This window comes from Microtus oregoni, unplaced genomic scaffold (assembly GCF_018167655.1).
Source record: "Microtus oregoni isolate MIOR12 unplaced genomic scaffold, Mior012 000019F_ref0000042, whole genome shotgun sequence".
Classification (NCBI taxonomy): domain Eukaryota; kingdom Metazoa; phylum Chordata; class Mammalia; order Rodentia; family Cricetidae; genus Microtus; species Microtus oregoni.
The window spans coordinates 13,082,183-13,098,319 of NW_024543078.1; the positions used below are offsets into that span (position 1 = coordinate 13,082,183).

General features: G+C 40.9%; 1 protein-coding gene across 1 annotated transcript in view; it reads right to left on the reverse strand.

The window, feature by feature from the left end:
* Window positions 1–264: 264 nt before the first annotated feature.
* The window catches only part of Acyp2 (acylphosphatase 2), a 166,551-nt gene continuing 150,678 nt past the window's right edge, over window positions 265–16,137 (reverse strand). Inside the window, exon 4 of the mRNA XM_041669829.1 lies at window positions 265–878. Within this exon, the coding sequence (XP_041525763.1) occupies window positions 764–878 (115 nt within the window). The 3' untranslated portion in view covers window positions 265–763. The remainder of the gene's footprint in view (window positions 879–16,137) is intronic.

Genomic DNA, 16,137 nt, shown 5'->3' on the forward strand with positions numbered 1-16,137 from the left:
CTCCTTCAAATATTATGTTGGCTGATTATCATTTGAAGACCTCAAATGATAGTCCAAGTTTAGGTGATTTATTTAGACTTTCAGTGTTTTTAGTCAAAGGATTGCAGCTGAAGGAAGCAGATATGAATCTTGAAGCTTCCTAGACGGAAGCAGGGTCTTCTAGCGGTTGTCACCTAGCCTGCCTCTCCACTCCACTGAACAGTGAGGTTGAACATGCCAAGGAGCTCCAGCTCAGTCCCGAATCAGGCCTGGATTTCACAAGAATTTTACACACTAACTCTTTATTGCTGTTACTTTCTCGTTACAGTGATCATCACACAAATTTATTTTAGCCATTCTAAGACTTCAATAACAATACAGATTATTCAACTTTAGTAGTAAATTATTTTCAGATAACATTAAAATTCACCTTATTAGGCAACAATATTTAAGGATAATTTTAGATAGTTAACTTTATTTTACGTCTAGCTGAATAACATGTACACACTACAATGTTTTCTGAAATTAGTGACTCCCTCCGTAAGACAAGGTTTTGCTTGAATCTTCACAGCAGATATTTTACAGCAACATTTTATTTTATACTTGGCTTCTGCTTGCTAAAAACAAAGGTGGGTAACATTTTTTTCAATTTCAGACATTTTAGTAACATATAATTCTGAGGTTTCCAGAACAGAAAGTTCCCATTTTTAATCCTACTACTACAAATTTAAGAATATGTTTTATCTTCTGCAATGTAGGCATTACAATTGTTATTTTGCTTTCATTAATAATGAATACTAAAGTTAGAGTAGTCTAGTTTAGAGATGGTTTTTTCATTAGAAAAGTCTGCCCGGTCGATGCGAGAACTAGGGCTCCCAACCTTGCTCAGCCAGGCCTTCCTGCAAAACAGAAACAAGCAGAAATGAGCATGCACAGCACACACACTAGCAGACCCCGTGAGAACTAATAAGGGGAGTTCACATTTGCACATAATGTCACAACGAAGGGTGTTATCCTGCATACATAATGCTAATTAAAATAAATAAATTGCTTACTTTGTATATGCTGTTCTAAGCATACTACAAAATACAATATACAGTTACACATGGGTAAAGAAAAGGTAATAATTTAAGCAACTTACTTCATAGTAAGATCGTTATCCCTGTCCTAAAAGAAACACTGCAAGGCCATTATTATTTAGCTTTTTTAAGTTTCAAAATATTTTTACAAAGTGGTTAGTAGTCAAAGCAATTAATTCACCATTCTTTTCATTACCAAGTATATGGTAAACCCATATGTACATGTGTGTGTGTATGCACATACGTGTGTGCATTGTGTGTGTGTGTGCGTACGTGTGGAGACTGGAGAACAACTGAGTATTGATCCTCAGGTGCCATACACTTTATTTTTCTTAAGACACGGTCTGTAAGAGGCGTGGAATTTCCCAGGTAGGTTCTGCTGGCCAGTGGGCCCAGTCTCTGCCTCTGCAGCCCTGGGGTTGCCAGCATGAACACCATGATCAGCATTTTCCTCACGTGGGCTCTAGGGATGAAGCTCAAGTCCTCATGCCTGCAGGCAAGCACTTTACCAACTGAGACTCGCCCGCCCCCATAAGAATGAGGCTGTTAGAGACAGTGATGGCCTGAGCCCAGCTGTTACAGAGAATGGTCCCTCACGGTCCTGACGGTGCTCCTTGCTGTGAAACCACCACTGTATGGTGATGTGCAGCGGAATCTCACACTACATTAAGGCTTGGACTGAAAACTATTTTCTGGACAAAACCGATTGTCTGAAAACAACTTTTAACCAAGGAAAAGAATTCCAATGACTCAAATTGGCTCTTACTTGTGACTTTTGCTGGGTGAGGTCAATTTTGCTTCCCCACCCCATAGGCTAGATCATCAATAGTTACAGATTTCATTTCTTTTCTTCATCTAATTAAAATCTTAAAAGTGAAAATTTCATATCCTTAGTTACATTTCTCTTGCTGTGATTAAACATCATGGCCAAGGCAACTTATAAAAATGATCTATGAGCTCTTGGAAAAAACAAACTAGTCATAAAATTTCATATAAACGTATGTTAGTTACCATATTCCCATACATTCCACATCTACATAATATCCACATATGTATAAATGTATGCATATATACATAGCATCACCACATCTCCTACTTTTTCATGGTTAGACATGTTCTCCAGTACTTTGTACTGAATAGCTTAACTTTGCCCACACACTTGAAACGCAGTTCCCAGCACATTCAAGACTCGCACATGCTCCTGATGATTTCCTAGACATTCTGTTTGGCTGCACTGAGATCTCTGCTCTCTAAGTCACAATAATAAATAATAATAAAGTTAACACAATAACTTTAGAGCACATTTTAATTCAGCCACGTCCCTATCTCCTTCAGTAACTTTACTTTTGAATGTTGTAATATATAGTCTTCTAGATCATAGCATAATTTTAACTATTCCGGTCACATTCCCTTTTAAATATTACACCCATTGGGAGAAAACTCACATTCTGTATTAGTTACTTGTGACAAAATATTTTATAGAAACAACTTAAAAGAGGAAAGAATTATTTTGGTTCATGATTTCAGAGGTTTCAGTCCAAGCTCTCATGGTCCCATATACTTGGGCAGATCATGATCTCAGAGGGTTCAGTCCAGGGTCTTGTGGTCCCATACACTTGGGCAGAACATCATGGTGTCAGAAGCATGGAGCTTCTTTGCCACATTATGGACAAAAAGCAGTGAGAGTGACAGAAAGGAGCTAAGGACAAGATGTTCCTGAAGAAGGACCCATACCAGGAATCTACTTCCTTTAGGTAGGCTGTAAATTAATCCTAAAGTTTCCATAATTTCCCAACATAGGGCCACTAGCTAGAGATCTGAATTTTAAAACATGATTCTGGGGGCTGAGGGGAACTACCTGTTCAAATCAAAGTGTGTTTGAGTAGCAATCTTATCAAGAGGAAAACTTCCGGGCTGGAAAGATGTCTCAGTGGTTAAGAACATACTGACTGCTCTTCCAGAGGATTTCCAGCACCCACATGCAGCTAGCTAACAACTGTCCGTAACTCCAAGATCTGACACCCTCACACAGACACACATGCAGGCAAAATATCAATGCAGATAAAAATAAATTATTTTTTTAAAAAAAAAGAGTAAAAATTTTACTACTTTTGTTCACATCTTTAAGCGCCTCACTCAGAGTTTGCAGTTTGCTTAGCTCAGGTTCTCTGCACCTCTCAATAAATTCCTACTTAGTTAAGCTTGACCTTTCTTGCTATTTTGAGTAATATTTTAATCTTGTAGGTGGAGCTTCTAGCGAGCTCTAAAGCTGTAGCTGGTGTCTTGCTGAGTTTTGCTGGGGTGTAACATTTCTTGTTTTCATTGGTTTCCTCTGATTTACCTATGAACCATCCGTGTGTGATGTTTTTCTGATTTGTCAGTTATTTCTACACTGACTGAATAATTTCAAGTTGCTCCGTATGCTGGGCTCCTTTGCCACACTCCCCGCTCACTGCATTCTAGAGCATGGCTGCAGTAACTGTGCAGAGAAAGAAAGGGGCAAGGGCAGCATCCCCAGATGAGTGGACAACACGGCGAGGATCCTTCGCTCTGGTGCCTTCAGACTTTACCCATTTATAGAGTGCAGTAGACTCTACAAATGTTGACTGGATCATTGAATGGACGGATGGATCCTATACACCTGAGAGAAACTGAAGTCTAATGCTACTGCTATAAATCTAAGTGAATTCACTTATACATGTATTTTAGACATTTTTATTTAAGAAATGTTACCCTTTGATAGGATTGTTAGAAAGTTCAAAATACAAGTAATAAAAATAATAGTGCAAATTGGAAAATCCTGTTGACACAAGTCATTACTTGATAGGCATGTGCCTCTTTTCACTACAATGTATTTTAAATGTGTTTCTAAGTGTCTTATGTAGAGTTTTAAAAAAATGAAACTAATTTTTGTGAGGCTTTTTATTTTATTACCAAAATCATATTGGCTTTAACAAAGACACAGCAGCAACAGAAGAGGTTTCATTATGAATGTATTTCTTCCATATTTGATGGGATTATACATGTTGTGAAAAGAATTTTTATGGAAGGGAAAAACCACAATGATCTTGCATGAATGATTTCCAAGCACCTTCAAGCCATCTTTGCATTATGAATAAATAAAACACAGGGCTGCTGAATATCGAATGACCAAGGAAAGATCTCTTTGTTTAATAAATTAGCAGTGCTGTTTTATTATTATTATCATTATTATTATTTTATTTGTGTGTGTGTGCGCTCACGTGCATGCGTGCGTGCGTGTGTGCGTGCGTGTGTGTGTGTGTGTGTGTGTGTGTGTATTATCATTCAGGCAATCATCAACCATTGGGCCTCTTGGAGTTTCCATGACATTCTCTATAATTCTTGTGGCAGATGGTACATATTTAACCATCAGATACAGTAAGTGCCACACATTCATGGCCTTGGCATGGAAAGCATCCAGTTGTGCCTTTGAAAATGGACTTAGGTTACTGATCTCTCAGGGTTGGCATGAAGGGGCCCTGTCTCCACTGTGTGTCATGGCAATGACATTTGTAAATTGCTGTATTTATGTGATTGCTTGTGTGTTTTTCATATGCCTCCCTGACACTAACATGCAAGTTCTGAGACAGGCTCAGTCTTATTATTAAATAATGATGTCATTACTAGGTAATAACATATTGGAAGAATGAGTCTTTGTCACCTGTATACCTTCTTCAGGTCTACGGCTCCCATGACCTTGGCTTCTAGGAGGGCATTCTAGGTCCTACACCATTACATGCGAGCAGAAACCCTGAGTACGAACTCAACTTTGATTTTATAGCAAAGAAGCAAAAAACTTATTTTTAAAATACTTTTTAAAAGTTGCTTTAAAAAAGTTTGCCTGTGGGATTCTCCTATGAAATAGCACAAGTAATGGGTACAGTCATCTTGAAAAGTGCTGGGGGCCTTGGGATCTGAGGAATGACCCACCTCTCAGCCTGTGGATCATGATAACTCATTGCAATTGCTTCATTTATTTTTAACAGCTCCTCCAATTTTCCAGTGTTTCTTGTGACCAAGTTTATAGAGGATAGAAATAAACACAGTGACCGGCTTTGCTCCGTGTCCAGAGAATTCTTAGAGCACAGCAGGAGTAGCAAGTTCACCCTGCACGCCCAGTCACAGGCTCGCTGCCCTCTGCAGAGAACCGTGCCTGACTGTTAACGCTGACATATAAAAGTCCTGGGGCATTTCCCTTGGTGTCTCGACAGATAGACAAACCCTCACTCGGGCATTTGTTGTGTTAATTCAGGATTTTTAAGCCTTTGACAGACATTATCTCTTTTTCCAACATTTTAAATAAGAACTTTATGCTCTTGGTACAGTGTTTTTCTCTGATACAAGAGAAGAACTCATGTGTGGGTATATATGGAAATACCACCCACCACAGGGTTCACTGGCCTCAAGCATCTCAAGAGCATCCCATGGGCTCTGAGAAACTCAGTTTGAAGCCTGCCCCATTAGCCTACCACTAAGCAAAGTCATAGAGAGTGGAATGTGTGAAGGATTCATTGTGTGAGGAAGCAGAAACCAGCAGCCCCGTCTCCTCTGTAGCTCAAGTCGGTATTGCCTGTAGAAAGTGGACAAGCGAGCTCCTAGTGTGATAGAAAAACGCCATCTAGCTAATGTCCTTGACTGAAACGAAGAGGTGAAGCTAAACCACCAGAAAGCCAACACTACCAATAATTCACAGCAGTTCTCTTTCCTGGGGGGAATTATCCTTTCTGACATCTCTGCAGCACTGCTCTAAAAGAGGGGCCGAAGGGAGGAAGCAGTCGGGAGGAAAAGACGGCGAATGAATTAAAAGCTGACGTGGGGCTTGCCAATCTCAAGCTTTTAAGCTGGCATTAGTAATGGAAAGACAGTGCATAGCACTTTTGCTATTCTCCTTTCCCCAAACAGCTTTCGTTATTCAGGTATGCATGGACAAATAACACTTTATTATAAAGGTAAATGCTTAAATGGTATTTTAATAGCATGTCTGAACCCTTGCCAGCTGATTATCCAGAAAACCCCAGTCCTGCACAATAACCTGAGACCGGATTCCTCATCTCTGAAAAGGGAGCTACTGCTGTCACCACAGAGCTCCCGAAAAGACTGGAGAGGATGGTTGCTTGCTAAACCTCACGGACCATCTAGGTCAAAGAGCAGGCTCGTGATAACAGTTACTGCAGTGTATCTGTCCTCTGCCTTTGCCCATTGAGTAATCTCTGGAATCCCTAGCACCACATACTTCCCGGGGAATTCCGCTCACAAGGCCGCTGTGTCTTGGCGGAAGGGCTCCTCAACTCACATCCCTCAGCCTCTTCAAATGAGAGAGTCTGGGAAAGTATTCCAGCCACGAGCTGTGGCCAGAACCCTGAGAAACTCCAGTCCAAGGGCTAAGAATGGAGAAGGTGGAACAAGGGAGGCCATAACTGTGACCTCTAGCTCCTTTGCAAAGTGACACACAGGCTCTTACTTTGTCTTATTCAGGGGTGAGAAGGCGCTAGCATCGTAGCAATGGAAGTCAACTTTGGGATTTTAATGCTTGGTTGTAGGGCATGAAGGAATTACTAGAACTTCCCTGAAACACACCCTGTAGGGAGCCAGGAGGCTGCCACTGAAATAATTCATAGACACATGGACACAGCAGGAAGCCCCACCAGGCTGTGTTATCTCCAGCGTCATGGATGTCTCAGCATTGCTGTCCCTGGCTCACATGGCACATGGCCAAGTTCAAATTTCACATAATTATCACTGACTGTGAAAGCATACGTTACATTTGAAATCTTGACTTCAGGGAAATGTAGTCCCTAACTCTGTTGGATCTAAAATGAAAGATGGCAGAAAGAGTTTGGACTAGAAGTTGACCGGCTTGACACACCACACCTACCTCAGGTGCTGCTGTTCAGTTAACAAGAACAACATAAAACCCTATGCTATGGACTTCGGAAGTAGCAAGTGTCTTTTGTTTGTTGTTCATGCACAGTTTTAGTATATGATTTTGCTGGATCCATTTCCTTGTATCTAAAGGGGTATCTGCATTGATGGGTCAACAGAAGAGAAGCAGAAACACATGGGTGAAGGCGCAGAGAAGGGGGGTCAAAGTGTGGTGCCAGGAAAACCAAGGGCACAGAGTATTGTAAGGAAATGGTAGGCAACTTCCAAATGCTGCTGAAGCCAAGTAAAATATAAACTGAAAAGTAGTTTGCAACCTTAGCAAGAAAGCATCGGTGATGTGGTTGAGGAGATTAGAACAGTTTTAAGGGTGAGGATGGAGCAAGAAATGGAGACAGCAAGATCAGAGAAAGCTGTTGAGTTGCCTGTTAAAGAGGAGATAGAACAGCTTCACAGAGTTTCAGGGTTCTGCTGATGGCCAGTCCAGACAGCCTAGATTTTGAACTCAGTGCCATTGGGTATTTGTGAACATCCTGTCTCAGAAGTGTACTGAGAAAGGCCATATTAAGGACACATGGTTCAGCATGTTCTCTGTTCCAAATATGTTAAGATCTATTCCTACAGGAAGCCAAATGAAAAACGAGTTGGCCAGACACTCTCGTATTTTCATCCTTTACCCTGACTTCTTCACTTCCCTTAAAAATGTTCTTAGGCAAACAGAGCTAATGGCATTAGCAGATGAAGGCTACTGGACTGTTTAGAGCCAAACTCTGACCCACCCACAGCAGAGGTCCTATTGTATTCTCATGGCCTTCTTCCTGACTCTATCTTATGCCCTGCCCTTATTCTTATTGTTAAGTGTCCACTCTCTTGTTGATGTTTAATATGTTCTTACAAATCATTTTAAGTTCTGTAGGGAGCAAAGTGAGGTATAATAAGTATATTAATCTACGGTCTTTTCTCCTTCCCTGACAGTAATTCCATTACTTTCTCAGTGGGAACTACAGGATAGGGTTACTTATAGACTGGCTTCTGTGATTGACTTTACTAGAGATCCTTTTCCATCAACACAAGGATCACAATGTTCTTCTATTGTAAGACCATGTATCTTAAGGGCAGTGGGCTCTGCAGCTGCAGTCCTGTTGATGGCCATGAATTTCTGGACTGAGAGCTGGTTTCTCGAGACCTAGCAAGGGTGGAGTCACATCTGAGTGGATGTGCCTGTACGCAAGGGCGTGCCTCCCCTTGGCAACCACTTTGAAAATAGTTTACAGAAAAATGAATCAGAAGAACAGTTCAAGCGTCTTTGTGTGCTAAGCCGCCTCTGTCCCTTTTCGTAGAATCGTACGCCCTAACAGATAGTTTATATATGATCATTATGTGCATACATTTAATCTTTGAAGTCCAATCATTCAGCTCCAAATGTGTCATACATCAGGCCAAATGTCCTATTCTGCCCCGAATGTGTCATATTCAGCTCCAAATGTATGAAATACTGAAAACACAACTTAAGTCCAATTCTGAGATAAAAATACTCAATAACATATGCTTCCTTTCCAGGGAAGCTGGGGTCTTCTGGGTGGTAGGTTATAAATAAAGCACTAGAAGTGCAGAGTGAGATCATTTTAGCTCCCTTGTAGAGGAATACAATGTTAATTAATAAACATAAATCAAAGCCGTAAAACGGAATTTACTTGCTCTGCTACAACTCACTGAGTCTAACAAATAAAATAATTCATTTGTAGGGATTAAATATTATTTTTATAACTCTTGTTCAAATACCTTTAAGTGAATCTGTGTAGTAGAAAAATGCAGAGCATGGTGAAGATTTTCCTCAGTCGGGCAGGGCGGTGGTGGCGCACGCCTTTAATCCCAGCACTCGGGAGGCAGAGGCAGGCGGATCTCTGTGAGTTCGAGACCAGCCTGGTCTACAGAGCTAGTTCCAGGACAGGCTCCAAAACCACAGAGAAACCTTGTCTCGAAAAAACCAAAAAAAAAAAAAAAAAAAAAAAAGATTTTCCTCAGTCATGTTGGTTTTTCCACCAAGATCTTCCTGGCTTTCTCACCAGGCACTGTAACTCTCATTTGTAAAATTTCTTTGTAAAATTTTACTTCATAGTACTAGAGTCTAAGATTAATCCCCACATCACAAATACTGAGCACAAGGGTTTCTCCAAACTCTGTCATGACTGTTGCCGCACAGTGTCTTTGCTGTTGTAGTTCCAAGATAAACTCGGTCTAGCCTCCTCTCAACCCATCTTCATCTGGATTGGGTACTGTACAGGCTAATTATGTCTATCTCATAGCCTGTTCATTCAGAAATTTATGCTGCCCCTAACACATATCAATAATGCATCTGGGGTGGTGGTGGTGGCGCCTTCAATCCCAGCACTTGGGAGGCAGAGGCAGGTGGATCTCTGAGGTTGAGGACAGCCTGATTTACAAAGTGAGTTCCAGGACAGTCAGGGCTGTTGCACAGAGAAACCCTGTCTTGGAAAGCAAAGCAAAGCAAAGCAACAATGCACGTGTGCATACGCACCATGGTGCCACCATTGATAGAGACTTTAGATCTGCTACTCAACTTGATGGACTGAGTTCATTTAGGTAAGAAGCCTTCCGGCATCTGAAGAATGAGATTTTAGGAAAATGACATTGAATCTTTCCTTTGAAGCTGTGTCAACACGGTTAATTATAACTGGATTCTGGTACCAGGCAGTCCTTCTTGGTGGGAGTGTTCACTGTGCTGAGATCCTTTCATGCTCTGTCTTAGGCTTAATTCTGTCTTCATCTTAATTCTCTGAATGATTTAGCATGACAGTTCAGAAACGTATATGCCCACCGCATTCGCGTGATCATTCAGCTCTCTCACCTCTCTCTGCCTCCATGCCCCTGCTCACTCACCCCTTGCCCATGTGTTCTCTTGCATCCTGGCATCTGACAGAATCTTGGTGGCTATAGGCTGTTACGCATCTTGTACAGCCAAACAAGTTTGACTGAATTTTTTTTTCATTCTCTTTTCTTTTCCATCCTTATTAGCCCTTACTCATGTCAGGCTCTGAGCTGTTTGCTAGGATTAAACTTGTTTCTGAGGCTTGGGGTAATCGTAGCAGGTGCTATGAAAAGATTTGAGATTTGTGTTTTTCCTATCAGTGTTTGGCTCTGGACATCTCTTATTGCTGGATCTCAGTGGGTTGGAATGGAGTCTCAGAAATGAAGGAAAAACTATAAATTACAAGTTGTATTATCCTCTTCATTGCAGTTAAAATTTATCTTAAAATAACCACAGAAGAAGACAAGTCAAATGTGAAACATAAAAGCAGTTATTAAATGCCTATTGTGTAGTGTGTGCTAGGCACACAAAAACAAACAGCAAGGCTGCCTGTCCCCAGTGAACTCTAGTCTGTTGGGAGAGACAAATGATTACGGTTTGGCAAGATAAACACAATGACAGAGTGTGCGTGCCATGCTTGAGCCCGGGGGAGCCTCCACCCAGTGCTCGTCCTTACTGCAGTAAGTTATGCTGGTAGACTTGTATTGTGGGAAGAAAAGTTAGGATTCCCGTAGAGGATAAATTAGATGTCTGTAGTCAAGGATTCTCTCTGGGACATTTACATCTGTAACCTCTTTAAAGGAATTTTCCACAGAAGGATGAGAAAGCGGGACCTGTCAGTCATGAAGTTCCAGCTTCACTTTTTTCTTACAGAAAGAATGTATAGATGTAAATATGAGATGGATACATACATCTATATGCAACATAGCATTTGTGTTATGAGCTACTGCCATATGTTAAACTAAGGATATGCTTAATGTTACATTTTATTGGCTAATTATTAACAAATAAGAAATTATAGTAAGTCAGAACTTATTTGCTCTTACCAAATATTCTATTAGGCAAACCAAGCAGGCTTGGACGTTCATTTCCAAGCAGTATATGCTAAAACTCCATATTCATGTGAACAAAATTCATTGAGCGTGTTGGATTCTGTAAGTGTGTTTCATCACGTCTGTGCTTGGCATTCCTTAGGAAGGAGAAGGTTCCATCCCGAGCCCACCTGGCTCCGCAGCCCTTAGACTGCCTGGCAGCACCGTCCCAAGTGTGTTGAAGCAAAGCACAAGAACTGCCACTCAAAAGTTAGCCCACAGCTTGAGGGAAAATTAAGACAAATATTGACCTAATATTGGAAGCTGGACACAGCCTGGGGCACTGTTCCCCCTTTAAGTTACCAGCTGTTGAGGCTTATCCATGTCAATTTCTGCTGTTCTGGGGAGAACGTGCTTGCATGATGGCTGACAGTAGTCTGGTCCTTTTGTTTGCTGTTGGTTTGTTTTCGAGACAAGGTCTCATTTGTCCAGTGAGGGCCTCAAATTTACTATGAAGTTGAGGACAACCGAAATTTCTGATTCTCCTGCTTCTATCTCTTGAGTGCTGGAATTACAAGCACGCATCATTAGGCTACAATAGGAATTTACAAATGTTTAACTTGAATAAACACAGGAAGAGTGGTCACACTGCAGTCATTCAGTAGAGCTAAACCATTTCAAATCAAGGTCAAAAGCACATTTGATTAGAGCACTTGGTAAAATCAATTCTTTTTCCTGCCCTATCGTACGGAGAGCTTTAAATTAATATTAAAAACCTTCAATATGGTTCAGAGAATTCTGGACCATTTCAGTTGAGGTTGCCATGGTGCTATTATTTTTAAATAGTTGAGCCGTCAATTTCTTTGGCACCATAAACTAACATTGAAAATATAAAACTGGTACATATTATAAATACTTTATTATTCAGATTTAGTTAATGCGCTTCCTTTTCCTATTCTTAGACAAGAATGTTTAACTCATTAGAATGTGGTAAACAAGCTTTAGCAAATAAAGTCCGAAGGACTCCCTAACAGACCTGAGCGTGGCAAACACGGCACAGACAGGCTTGGACACTGTGCCCTTTCCTCCCCTTTTCTCTCTCTTGCTAAAATCATTAGATTATATTCCTATAGCTAGCCCCCAAGGTCCCTTCCCTTATTTGGCCACTGATGCAAGGTCCAACAATCAAAATTCATAATTTGGCTCACATGTTCAACCAGGATTTACCAGCTCACCCTAGCACAGACTCCCCTTTCTTGTCCTTAAAAACCCACTCCTGCAGAAACACCTGCTTGCTGCTACTGCTGCTGCTGCTACTGTTTGCCATCAGTCTGCAGCCTACACCCTGGTTGCCCCTCGGGGTAATACATCTCCTCTGTGCTGAGAATCTGGTGTCTGGGTGTGTTCTGTATGGACTAACTCACAGGAGGGGGAGGGGAAGATTGACATCCTCCCTAACAAAGTCAACTTTTTTTTTTTTTAACCTTGGCAGGTTGCTCTGAATGCTTCAGTTTGCCTCATGGTACTGAAACCACCAACCCTGTGGAAGCACAAACCTGCACCACCACCATCCTTTGTGTCTATGTTAGACACTGTTCCAGGCTTATGTAATGTTTTCTCTTCCCACATATAAAGCGGCTTGTATGAAACAGCTTGATTCTTTGTTGCTCTCCCCGCTATCCATCCTTTTATGCAGGAACTCAGTAGAAAAAAAATATCCTAAAGTTAAATCATTTTTCAACAAGAAATATTTAAATCCTCTGGACTTCCTTTTAGTTTTGAGAACAATGGTTTCTATGGTCTCAGTATGATGCTGATCTTTATAAAGCTCAGAAGACAAAACCAAACACTTGTGCATGCTGCATATTCTTGTTTTTAATTCCTAAAATAACTCCTGTAACTACTGGTGATACAGCCCTTTCCTCTCCACTTCCATTGGCTAGGGATGAAACAGAGGGCCGGTATATGTTGAATACAGAGGAGCATTCAGGCATAAAAGCTTAGAATATCAACTATTGAAAGGTGAAACAAACCAGGGTCACAGGTGAGGGTAACAGGAACAACTCAAGATAAGGAAAGTATGGCGGTTGAAAGCAATTTGCAATCTTTAAGGTGTTTAGAATACACATTTAGCAACAGGATTAGTCTTTGGAAATTGACTTATTATTTAACTCTTTATATGCAGACTAGGAACTCTTTATCTCTACTGTTTTCTAATTTTTAGGTGGGAAGATAGCAGAAATATTGAGTTTACCTTTCTGTGTAATTACAACTATATTTATGTTAAAAAGAAATAGCCTAATTTTACCCTAGTAACTGGCTAACATCTAAATACAAACCAACAAAAGAGGAAATTTAGATAAGCTCTTATATCACATATCAAAGTAAGCCCTTAGTAGACTAAAGAGAGAACTATTTCCTTTAATTTTTTTCCATATTAAGAGAAAAATAACAATTAAATATTTAGGAAGTCTTTACATGTATAGAGTAAAAGGGCCAGCAAAAGAAACCCACCCTGACCCTGAAACCAGGGCCGGAGAAAGAAACCCACCAGCCCTGAAACCAGAACCAGTAAAAGAAACACATATTAACCCTGGAACCAGAGTCAGTGAAAGAAGCACTTTGGCCCTGAAACCAGAACCAAAGAAACACACCCTGACCCTGAAACCAGAGCCAAAGGCTTAAAAGGACCAGTGAAAGGAATATACTTTGTCCCTAAAACCAGAGCCAAATCTTCCCTCTGAACATGAAGCTAACCAATCCCCGAGCAGGAAAACTAACCAATCCTGGAGCAGAAAACCAGCCAATCCCTGAGCATGAAATCTAGCCAATCTGAGCTTGTCCAAGCTCAAGTGGATCAAAAGCTGACCAATTCTCTCCCTGAAAATCTTCTCCCTGGAAAAACTCTACCCCTAAGAAGCTCCTCTGCCTGTTTAGTTGGCAGCTGTCCTTCACTCTGGCAGAGGCAGCCACTCTCCTAGATTCCTGTTTCACAAATAAACCTCTTGAATCAAGGGTTTTGAGTAAAGCTCTTCTTTCACAGGAGTGGAACAGGATCTCTGATGGGAAACTCCCTTAAGAGTGGAGCAGAAGCTGTAATAACTTTTGCCCGAGCCAGAGCAGATTGGTACATTTCTGCAGGGGTTTCCCCCTAGCAGAGTGGAGCAGAAGTAACAACTTGGGCCAGAGCTAAGAAGAAACAGATACCTTAGGGGGCTCACTTAGGGTGCTGAGCAGAGCCCAGCTGTAGTGACTCTGTCTCAGAGAGGAGCAGGATTGCCACATCTTGCAGGAAGATCATCTCCCACCACACCCCAGCTTCAGGTATAGCCTGACTTCTGGACAGGCAGGATACCTTTCTCCTCACAGCTGTAGGTATCCAGGATACCTTCCCTTCACCACTGTAGGTATAGCCTGACTTCCCAACAAGTCAGGATAGCTTTCCCTCCAGAGCTATAGAAAGTGAGAATACCCTCCCTTCACAGCTTCTGGTATAGCCTGAACTTCCTGACAAGTCAGAATACCTTTCTCTCCAGAGTTATAACACTTGCAAGATGGACAATTATCTTTCAAAAGTTTATGACAATGGAAATTGTCATAAGGCAATTTAATAAAGCAAAATAAATTGCTCAAAACTGTAAAATTATTTTAATGTTGAAACTGAATTATAATAGGAGAAACAAAAATGAGAAATATTCATAATGACACAGAAAGTTAGCATATAACAAATAGCTTACTCAGATTTTCAAAAAAAAATATTCAAGCTAAGAGATAAAGAGGCCAAGGATAAAAACATGTCATTCTCATGTGGTATTCTCCTTTGTATGCTATGAATATGTCTTATTACCATTGGCTAATAAAGAAGCTACTTTGGCCTATGGCAGAGCAAAATATAGGTAGGCAGGAAAACTAAACTGAATGCAGGGAGAAAGAAGGCAGAGTCAGGCAGATGCCATGTAGCTGCTGAAGAAGACAGACACCAGAACCTTACTGGTAAGCCATAGCCTCATGGTGATACACCGATCAATAGAAATGGGTTAATTTAAGATGTAAGAGCTAGCTATGAATATGCCTGAGCCATTGGCCAAGTAGTATTGTAATTAGAATAGTTTCTGTGTGAGCTTTTGGATCAGGGCAGCTGGGAAAGAAATGTGCAGCCTCTGTTTACAAATGGTGCTCAAATACTTAGCAAGACCATCCATAGAAAGCTAAAAAAAAGAGGGGGGGGGCTTCTAGACCCACAAAAACAGGATTCAATTGGGGTTTCTTAGAAGTTGCATATTTTCAGACAGGCATTGCTTGCTGGCAGTGAGCAGAGGTATGACTCCTTTAAGAGAAGGCTTCCTGACTCAGCATTTGCAGCAAAAACTGCAAGGCTCCTTTAAGAGACAGCTTCCTGGTTCATGCTATTGGCACAAATGGCTCTGGCTCTTTCAGGAAGTCCTGTTATAGAGCACTTGAATGGGGTTTGTGGATAGCATGCTCCAAGGTTACTTGGTGGTGGCATGGGTCAACTGCTTCCAAGAGTTGGGTGGTCAGCATGGCTCCCAGAACTGGTGGTAAATGGACCTCTGCCATGTTGGGAAGTTGAGCAAGGTGGAACCAACAGCCAAAGTGACTGCTCTGGTCCTAGTCATGCTTGCTAAGAGTTTACAACATTGATCAAAAAAAGATTACAGATACACAATAAAGACAGATTTAGACAGAAATACACCTTTGAATGGGTCACAGTGTGTTTAAAAAATATATGTAGGCTTGTGGGAGCCTAGGCAGTTTGGATGCTCACCTTACTAGACCTGGATGGAGATGGGTGGTCCTTGGACTTCCCACAGGACAGGGAACCCTGATTGCTCTTTGGGCTGATGAGGGAGGGGGACTTGTTTGGGGGAGGGGGAGGGAAATGGGAGGCGGTGGCAGGGAAGAGACAGAAATCTTTAAGAAAGAAAGAAAGAAAGAAAGAAAGGAAGGAAAATAGGTATAAGCAGTCATAGAAAAAAATAATTTTAAAAACTAAAACAAAGTCTTTAAAGAGACAATAAATGTAAAAGAGTACAGACAGTCATAGATTGAAGGGGTAGAGATAATAAAATAAATATTAAAAAGTAATAGAATAAAAAAATAAGCCACATAAACATAGAACATACACAGAGAATCTGGATTATGTATATTACTGTGTTTTCTTTCACTTTTTGATTGTTAATGAGTTAACTGCTGAAAAACATTTAATTCTCGGGACTGCTAAGCTAAACCAACACATTTATTTTAAAGGTATCTTGACTTCAAAATTTGAGTCTAAGGATATGTTACTTTGGAAAAA